This window comes from Arachis ipaensis, chromosome B07 (assembly GCF_000816755.2).
Source record: "Arachis ipaensis cultivar K30076 chromosome B07, Araip1.1, whole genome shotgun sequence".
Taxonomy (NCBI): Eukaryota; Viridiplantae; Streptophyta; class Magnoliopsida; order Fabales; family Fabaceae; genus Arachis; species Arachis ipaensis.
In genome coordinates, this window is record NC_029791.2 from 121,691,065 (window position 1) to 121,700,823 (window position 9,759).

The following is a 9,759-nucleotide window of genomic DNA, read 5'->3' on the forward strand; positions in this document are numbered from 1 at the left end:
TATTAATATAATTAATTAATAAATTATTAAAATCTTAAAATAAGTTAATTTAATATAAAAAAATTATTATAAAAATAAATTAATTTTTTATATAATTATTTAATTATTACCGGATCAATTGGTTCAATCTGTAACCCAACGGTTGAATCAGTGACCCGATAACCCAGTAGCTTGATCGGGTTAATTATCGGTTCGATTTTAACAACTATGATGAAAATCACTTAGCAAAAAAATCGGTCTAAGAACCAGATGAACCAATAGTTAATAGTCAGAATTGACCGGGTATTTTTTAGGTTATTGGTTCGGTGGTATACCCTCAAAATAGCATCGTTTTGAATTAAGAAAAAAAAAAAAACAGAAATGCCCAGTACCCATCCCACACCCCTCTTTCTCTCCGAAGAAGAGGTAAATACCAAATTAGTACCCGAAAGATTCTGACGTCGACAAAATGATACCTAATCTTTTATTTTTGACAAAATGATCCCCAAAAGATTTTAAAATTTGATAGAAGTGACCAACTTTCAATTGAGTTACCTGGAGTTAAGATTTAAGGATGACGTGTCAGTTAACAATTTTCATAATTATAAAATTTACCACTTTTAAATTTTATAATTTTAAAAACACCCCAATTTCAATTTTTTAAAACCCTAATCCCTTTCTTCTGAAACCCTCGTCTCTTCCTCAGCATCCTCCTCAAATTTTCTTCTTCTTCCCTAATAAACTCCTCTTCATTTTCGTTCATCACCGCCTCTACCTTCCTCCTCCTTCTTCCTCCGACCAACCTCCGACTCTGCCTTACTACAACAGCGCCGCCCTCCTCCTTCCTCCTTCTTCTCTCTCTTCTAACCAAAGATGCTTATCTGAGACTCAACCCCTTCTTCTCAAGACTCAACCTCTTTTTCATTTCTCTTTTTTTTTCTTGACCCAGTGGTTGTGATGCTACTATGGTTGTTGAGCTCATGATGGGTGGTTATAGAAACGACAGCAACAGCAACGGATTCGCCACTTCCAAGGCTGAAGATAACGCCGTCCAAGAAGTGGCATCTCTCTCAGACTCAGCCCCAACACTTTAACACTTCTTCTTATTCTTTGTCAATCAAGACAATTTTACATATATTCAGTAAGATATTTTTAGCAAAAATAGTAGCAGCAAAACTAACAAAATCCCATCAATTCTTCACTCAGAATGTTCGCATTTTCATTATCATTATCATCCAAAAAAATTGATGTCTTGATAGCGTAGTTCAACTCACTTTCAATCTCTTGATCCACCCCAAAAGAAATCAGATTTTCATTGTCAACTTGCCTGCACTCTCAATTTTCATAAGCATCTTGTCTAAAATATTTGATGTATCCTTCTTAGCTGTCTTACTTGATGTCTCTCCAGTAAAAAAAGAGAAGAAAAAAAGATATTAGAATTTTTTAAAAATGATGATGATTGAGAAGAAGAGATGAGAGTTTCAGAGGAAGGGAATTAGGATTTTTTAAAAATCAAAATTGGGGTATTTTTAAAATGATAAAAATTAAAATTTGTAAATTTTGTAATTATGAAAATTGTTAATTGACACGTCACCTTTAAACCTTAACTCAAGGTAACTTAATTGAAGGTTGGTCATTTTCGTCAAATTTTGAAATCTTTCAGGGATCATTTTGTCAATAACAAAGATCAGGTACCATTTTATCAGCGTCAGAATTTTTCGAGTACCGATTTGGTATTTACCTCCTCCGAAGAATGAAGATCAAAGAACCCTAGTCGGCTAGTCCTCGAACCTCCTTCGAAGTTCGATCGCAGCCCGCAGCCACCATCCCTCTTCAAAGTCATCGCCGAACTCTTCTTCTCCGGTAGAGGGTGCTATCGCCAAGGGTTGGTCGGTCATCCCCTCTTCTCGCTCTCTCTCGCTCTCTGTCCGAGCTCACTTCGGTTCCTCCGTCGCCGTCAGTTCCCATTCTTCCGTCGTCGTTACTTCCCTTTCTCCCTCGCCGCCGGTAAGCACTGCTGCTTGAAAATTTTTTTACTTGTTTTGTACTTTTGTTAATAATACTGAGTTGCTGACTTTGTTAATAATACTGGATTTACTGACTTTGTTAATAATACTGGATTTACTGATTGTCTGATTCTGAATTGCTGAGTTAATAATAGTTAATACTAATTTTGTTAATTTTTGCTTGTTCTGAATTACTGATTTTCTGAAATAATGATTAAATTGAATGATTCTATTGAACTTTTCTTGATACTTAAATGATACACAATTATTAAGATTGTTGCTTTTTAACTTTGTTGAATTTGTGATTCACTGAGATAAAATTTTATTTGTATTCCTTTTTTTTTCTGAAGCACAACAAATCTTTCATTTTAGGGCTCCAACATTTTGACTTTGTAAACAACGATAATGGAATATTACGTGTTAGAAGTTAGCTTTTGCTCTTTCATATTTGTTAAAGGCTAATATTTATATTATCCTTCTAAATGTTTATTCCATTTTTGAATTGCTACATCAGAATATATCTTTTGTTTATTAAATCTACGGGTCCTGTAATAGAAGATATATTTTATATAATTGAATGTGCGTGTGCTTTGATGAAGATATTTATGCTTGTGATAGATCAGAATAGAAGTGTTTTTATTTCTGCAATCTCACTTTTTTTATTGGGTTGTCTAACACCTCAAGCCTGAGATATAGTTGTTCAATTCTAGACTCTAACCACCTTAAGCTTTTTTGTTACTGGAACAATGAAGAGAGTTTTTCAAAATACATGCATTTATATCACTATATGTAACTATCGAAAAAAACCAGGGGTTGATTGTTGTTTTTGCTCTACTTCAATTATTGTTAATTGTTGTTAACTTTCTTAATTAATTTTGTAATATTGTTCTGATTATGAGATAATTTCTTAGTTGTTGGTTTGTTGATTAGAAACTAATTAAAAAATTTTTATTTTAAAGATGCATTATGCATTTTGAAATTTTATATTGAATTTTTAATATTTTTATTTTATATTTAATTAAATCGGTTCAACTATGATTCGATTTTGATTAGACTATTAAATCATTAAACTAATCATCTGGATTGATTCATTAACTGTTTCGGTTCTAATAATCTATTGGCAAAAAATAACTTCTGTTAGTCCTCTAACATTTTTCAATTAATAAAAATGAGCTTCATTAATTTATTTCCAAATACACTTAATTATTTATGAGTTTTGATATTAGTAAATTCTTTTAGGATTTCCCACAGAAATTTCAAAAGACTAATGACCTTTGGCCAATAATTGATTAACAGAACAAAATAATCAAATATACATATACAAATCATTATATTTTACACCTGATATAAGTGTTGACTATATGTTTTATTTTTGTTTTTTTTTAAATTTAACCAGCTAAGAATGGAGACGAGGTCACTTTTTAATTTGAATATGGAAGAAAAAATGGTGTTGGACTCAGATGTGGGGAATACAGGTACTTCACAGTCATGTGGTGTCAGTGAATAGAACTCGGACCATGTGAGTTCTTCCTTTCATAAAAAAATTGATAACAATAAACAACTCGGAGGGTCCGTTTTCTAGCTTCCGAAATTCATATTTGCCTAACCACAAGTCGGACCATGCGATTTATTAAGCAAAATTTTAAAATCAAACAACTCGCATGGTCCGATTTGTGTACTCTGAATTTTTTCAAAATTTTTTAACACAATTCGGACCCTCCGATTTGTGTACTCTGAATTTTTTTAACTTTTTAAACACAAATCGGAGGGTCCAATTTGTGTACTCCCACAATTTTAAAAAACACCAAAAATTACCATGTTAAAGTATATCACTCATTTTATTTCCTATCAAAATTTTTTACCCGACGACAGTTAGGCTAACGACAAAATTTATTATAAAAATCAAGTTCTTCTGAAATAAGAAAGTTAATAAAATAAAAACAAATAACAATTTAGTTACTCTCAAATTAAAATAATAAAAAATTACATATAATAAAAATTATAAATTTAATGATAATTAACTTATTATTTACAATTCTTCTCACATCTTTTTCCTTGTTATCAGTGCGACAAACAACTAACATTTTTGGTTGGATAAAATTGGGTGGGAGCTTCTGACCCAGACACAAGACTCGATGAAGATGAGTTGTTTGAACGGGACAACCATCTCACTCTCATGCCTCAAACTCGCTTTCCCTTCTTACTCTTCTTCCTTCCAGAACCTTCCATTTTGCCGCACCATCAAGCCTCTCTCCGCTGCACTCCAAACATCTCCCGCCACTTCACCATCAACCACCAAGGCCGAGGACCAAGGTGCGAGGTCTCACTGGAAGGCCGCAATAGACTTCAAGTGGATAAAGGATAACAAGGAAGCTGTTGCTGCCAACATTCGCAACCGTAACTCCGATGCTGATTTGGAACTTGTCCTTCAACTCTATGACCACTTCTTTAATCTTCAGAAGGTCACTCTTATTTCTTCATTCTCCATTATAATAATTTCCCCAAATTCATGTGTTTTGAAATGCCTGTTATTTCCAAGATTTACCATGCTTAATCATGTTATAGTGTCATCTAATTAGATTAATGCAAATACATAGGAAGGGGGAAGAAAAAAGGACTTTATGTTCCCAATTGCTCAGCTAATTGGTTTCCAGAAAGCAGGAAGTTGAGAGAGTGCGCGGAGAAAGAAATGCGGTAGCAAACAAGATGAAAGGGAAAATGGAACAATCTGAGCGTCAAAGACTAATTGAGGAAGGTGCTCTTGGCACCCAACTACCTTTGCTCTGCCTTTTAGGTCAATTCCTTAAGACACTCGCATTTTGCATGCAGGAAAGAATTTGAAGGAAGGACTCATTGCTTTGGAAGAAGACCTGCTCAAGCTTAATGACAAACTTCAACTCGAAGCGCAGCGTATACCAAACATGACTCATCCAAATGTTCCAATAGGTGGAGAGGATAGTTCTATGACAAGGAAGCTGGTATTTGGTTACTACAGTTCCTAAAAACTTAGCTTGTTAGTGGATCAATTTTTCTCAAAATGTTAATGGATCATCTTACTTCTTAGGTTGGCAGTGCTCCAGAATTTAGTTTCCCTGTCAAGGATCATCTTGAACTAGGAAAGGAACTTTGCCTTTTCGATTTCGACACAGCTGCAGAGGTATGCCTTGGTTAACATAAGGCATTTCGTTAGCTATTATTTGCAACAGGTGAAGGTGAAACCTTACATAGCGGACACGATTAGGTGTTGGAATCTATTTACTTGGACCTTAGTACACTTGTTTTTCTAGGAAATGCAGGCATGCCTTTGAGGCTACATATTATCTCATGGGAAAGTAACCAGAGGTGATTCCATATATGATTTTAGAAGACCACCTTAGTTTTTTCCATACTAGTTATTCTATGTGATTGTTAGAAGACCTCATTTCAAGTGCTCCTCTATGATAGTTTATTTCTTATCTTCTATTGTAAACTTCGCATTGACATGGAAGTTTGGGTCTTGGAAAAACAAGAAACAAATATATTCTGACTTCAGTTGTATGTGAGATGCATCTAATATGCTGTTTCACAGGTCAGTGGGTCAAAGTTCTACTACTTGAAAAATGATGCAGTTTTGTTAGAGATGGCCCTTGTGAATTGGACACTCTCAGAAGTGATGAAGAAAGGCTTTACTCCATTAACAACGCCTGAACTTGTACGGTCCTCTGTTGTTGAAAAATGTGGCTTCCAACCTCGTGGAAAAAATACACAGGTTTGTTAGTGTCTACTTCACAGAAGTCTGCTTCTTTCTTATAGTTGCATTGTTTGAGTTCACGAGAATGGACATAAGAAAAACAGCTGATGACAAATGTGTCATGGCAATGACAACCAATTTGACAGAGTCAGACAGTTTATAGGCTCTCAGAAAACATGTTTAATTTAGTCATTTCATCTTTATCTTGTATTTTGTTAAGCATGGGACTTATAACTTGGTTGGCGTAATAATGATAATCACAATCAGGTCCAACCTTGTTATGCAGCAAAGACTTAAAATGACCATTGAGTTTTCCCCCAAGAGTCTATTTTTCATGTTTATATTCTTCTGGTTGAGGTTCATAGCTTCTTTTGATGTTTCATTTTCATGCCAAAATTATACAGGTTTATTCCATAGAAGATAGTGACCAATGCCTCATCGGCACTGCAGAGATACCTGTTGGGGGTCTTCATATGGATTCTATACTTGCTGAAACTTTGTTACCCCTGAAATATGTAGCATTTTCTCATTGCTTCCGTACTGAGGCTGGTGCCGCTGGCAGTGCAACAAGGTAATTTTGATTGTAGAGCTGATTGGGTGTAGCGAGGCAATTTAAAGATTATTAGTAACTTTTTATTCTAAAATTTCTAGTTATAATTAAAACTGAGCAGGGGTCTTTATCGAGTTCACCAGTTCAGCAAGGTTGAAATGTTTATTTTCTGCCGCCCAGAAGAGAGTGAACATTATCATGAAGAGCTTATTAAAATTGAAGAAGACATGTTCTCATCCCTTGGGTTACATTTTAAGTAAGGGTTACCACTTATGCCGAAGTACATCCTTTTTAAATTTTAACCATGATTTGATTACTATATTTGGTATGATTCTGTGTTTCTGCAGAACTTTAGATATGGCTTCCGAAGATTTAGGTGCACCTGCTTACCGTAAATTTGATGTGGAGGCATGGATGCCTGGCTTAGAACGGTTTGGTGAGGTACTGCAAATATATCTTCTATCTGATAGGCTCATGCTGCGTAATCTTTTTTGCCTCTTTGGTCTAAGGTTACTGCTTTTCCAATTTTCATATTGGAAAATTATCTAAATAGCCGCAATGGTTGGTTGCACTAAGGGAACTGCTTGTTTTGGTGAAGAAAATGTTAATGATGTAGTGAAGCAGATATACATTGTGTTTCTTTTGATGTAATCTGTTGAGCCTTCTTTTTTTACACCTCCTGTATGATATTATGACAGATTTCAAGTGCATCAAATTGCACAGACTATCAGAGTCGTAGGTTGGGAATCCGGTATCGCCCGTCCGAAGCACCGGTTGCAAGCCCAAAAAAGTCTAAAAGCAATCTGGCTCCACCACAGTTTGTTCACACGCTAAATGCAACAGCTTGCGCAGTACCACGGATGATAATATGCTTGCTTGAGAATTACCAGCAAGAAGATGGATCCATCCATATCCCTGAGCCTTTGAGGCCCTTCATGGGTGGGCGCAGTGTTATCTCTAGAAAATTGTGATACAAGGGATCGGAGCCTTCGCATCATTTGAAGGACTTTTGCTGTTGCGGCTTTAGATTGTGGTGGTAGATGAGTTCAATCAACTTTATCTATGGAAGTTGGCAAAAATTAAGTGGTTGGTTCCTGATACGTATGAAACTTAGTGATATATCTGTGAAATATAAGTTTTTGTTTAGTGTAGGCACATATATTTCAACACAATATTGCATACTAAAAAATTATCAATGACAACAATAGTCCTGATGCATTGATCTAACCCCCTTTTTCTATTTAATTTAAAGAGTTCAGGGTTTTTTTCTTTTTGTTTTGGTCTTGAAGAGTTGAGGTTAAGAAGTGTTTTCAGAAGGTTGGATCATTTACATTATAGCCTTTGGACAGAGGATCCTGAAGAATTGGAAAGGAGCAGGCAAAAATCATGCATATATTAATAAGTAATATAGAAAGGAAGGAGTAGAAGAATACTCTCTGAAAATTAACTTACTATTAAACTTAAAAAAAAGAAAAAGTATAGGATACCAACATATTATCTGCCAACTTCTGCAAACTCTTATTTATAATTGTGTTTCATGGAAGTGTGTTTATAGATGTGTCTAATAATTAATATATTTTAAATACATATATAAAGAGACACATCCAGAAAATATATCTATAAAGACACTTCTATTAAACATAATACTATATAAAAAAAATAAATTCAAAAAAATAGAAATCGTATTATATAAAATATTTAGACTCAAATTTAACTCAAATTCAGACTCGATTATAAAGCTATTAACAAATCGAATTTAAACCAACTTAATTTACTTCTATCCCTAGACACAGTTCCTCCACAAAAGGAACCATTAGACTTTGACGAAACTATCGAATTTCTTTCGAACCAACGAATGAGGATCAAGCACAGAAAAAAGGTGGATTCATTAGCCGCGTGGCACTTGCACCACCAACAGTTCCAAGGGTAAGAATTAAGGAACTACCGAAAAGAGCAATAAACATATGACACGGGTAGAATAAAACATGTTTCATAATCATAAAGAGAGTGCGGCATTATGCATAATGTAGATGTAAATTATGAATGAAGGATCTTTCTCATCGAAAATTATTTGTTTAACTTAACAAATCAATGAATAAATGAATGCCACCATCAATATATTCTAGAACGTCCTAAATTTTGTATTCTAAAAAAACTTCCACCTGGCTCTACTTTTTTTTTTTTTCAAAATTTTCTTTCCCTTTCCATCTTTCCTCCTTAATGATAAGGATTATATACACTCACTCTGCCACCACACGCCTAAAACATGGTAGAAGGACAATGTATCATGTATGTATCTATCTAGATCTACCTAACAACGTGAGAAGCATTTGCAGTTGGTGTTGGTGTTTGACATATACAATCAGGTAAAGGATTCGAATAAAATGCTTCTTCAGATCGAAACCTGTCCAACCCTTTTGTTCCTGAAATGGGCCCTTTCCTCTTCCTTAACAAGCCTTGCCTGTCCAACACCATATCAATCAAACAAGCAAACAAAAGGTTATTCCCTTGATCAGCATGTCATAATCATAATCATAACTTGAGAGAGAAATGTATGTGAAACAGTGTCATGACTCATTTATCATTGGATCGATTGAATTCAATGTAAAACAAATACACCTAACATAACTTGCCGAAAAAGCCGAAAAAACCAAATATCATGTGCTGGAAAAAAGAAAAAAAAAGACAATTCTCTAGATGCTAGACAACATACATGACAAGCTGCTAATATTCCCACCTAACCCCAAGTTGGAGACTTCTTACCAATGAGTCTTGAGATCTACTAGTTTTTGTCTTAGTCACAAACGGATTAACTCAATAGATGCTAAGCTTAAGCAGATGGGATTAAATTCAAGTATTACCTATGGACAACAACAATGTATGGCAATAAAAAGTGGGGGAAATAGAAGAGTAGATTTTACAATGATAAGTACTAAAACAGAAAAATCATACTAGGAACTTATCTAACAACCAAAAGAACTATACATAAGATTACTTTAAGTATGTATGAATGCTTATACCTTTTTTGATGAAGATCAATAATTTTATTTGATAGATTTATCCCCTCAGTCATTTTTCCATTAGCTAGTTTATCAAAGAGACGAACAAGGGCTTTCCTGATTAAAAGCAGTGATCATAATCAGAAGAGAATTGTCATGGATGAACTAGATAGGGTAACATCAATTGCAAAAATGCAAAACATGATCTGCTAATGAAGAGACAACCTTACCTATCTGGAGAAATTGACCTTCCACGGCCGAGAAATCGACGATGACCTTCGACAGCCCTGGCCATGTTTCCCGGGTAAGAGTGTACAAAAACATCACTTTCGACCGATACAATATAGTCAAGAGCAGCCATTTGAGATGCATGGATGGAAAAGGGTTCAAGCTCCTCAACAGAAGCAAGCTTTTCCTGAAATCAGAGCATGATAATAATGTATTGTATTCCTTTTAATTATATAAAAAAAAAAAAAAAAAAAACTTATGATAAAA

At 34.5% G+C, this 9,759-nt stretch overlaps 2 protein-coding genes across 4 annotated transcripts in view; one reads left to right on the forward strand and one right to left on the reverse strand.

The window, feature by feature from the left end:
• Positions 4,053 to 7,533, forward strand: LOC107606166 (serine--tRNA ligase, chloroplastic/mitochondrial). 3 transcript variants are annotated; one of them, XM_016308167.2, is made up of 9 exons: positions 4,053 to 4,447; positions 4,647 to 4,740; positions 4,815 to 4,963; positions 5,050 to 5,142; positions 5,554 to 5,733; positions 6,120 to 6,286; positions 6,387 to 6,521; positions 6,613 to 6,706; positions 6,964 to 7,533. In XM_016308167.2, exons 1-9 carry the CDS (start codon positions 4,121 to 4,123, stop codon positions 7,234 to 7,236), a joined length of 1,512 nt encoding a protein of 503 aa, XP_016163653.1. In that variant the 5' UTR covers positions 4,053 to 4,120; the 3' UTR covers positions 7,237 to 7,533. The 3 variants fall into 3 exon arrangements, with proteins under 3 accessions (XP_016163653.1, XP_016163654.1, XP_020962130.1); XM_016308168.2 differs by having other exon boundaries at positions 4,306 to 4,447; positions 4,583 to 4,740; XM_021106471.1 differs by having other exon boundaries at positions 4,312 to 4,447; positions 4,565 to 4,740.
• LOC107608450 (uncharacterized protein At1g04910-like) overlaps positions 8,358 to 9,759 on the reverse strand; it is a 4,453-nt gene continuing 3,051 nt past the window's right edge. The window contains exons 10-12 of the mRNA XM_016310240.2: positions 9,495 to 9,679; positions 9,286 to 9,381; positions 8,358 to 8,726 (exon numbers count right to left, since the gene is read on the reverse strand). Coding sequence (XP_016165726.1) covers positions 8,573 to 8,726; positions 9,286 to 9,381; positions 9,495 to 9,679 — 435 coding nt within the window. The 3' untranslated portion in view covers positions 8,358 to 8,572. The remainder of the gene's footprint in view (positions 8,727 to 9,285; positions 9,382 to 9,494; positions 9,680 to 9,759) is intronic.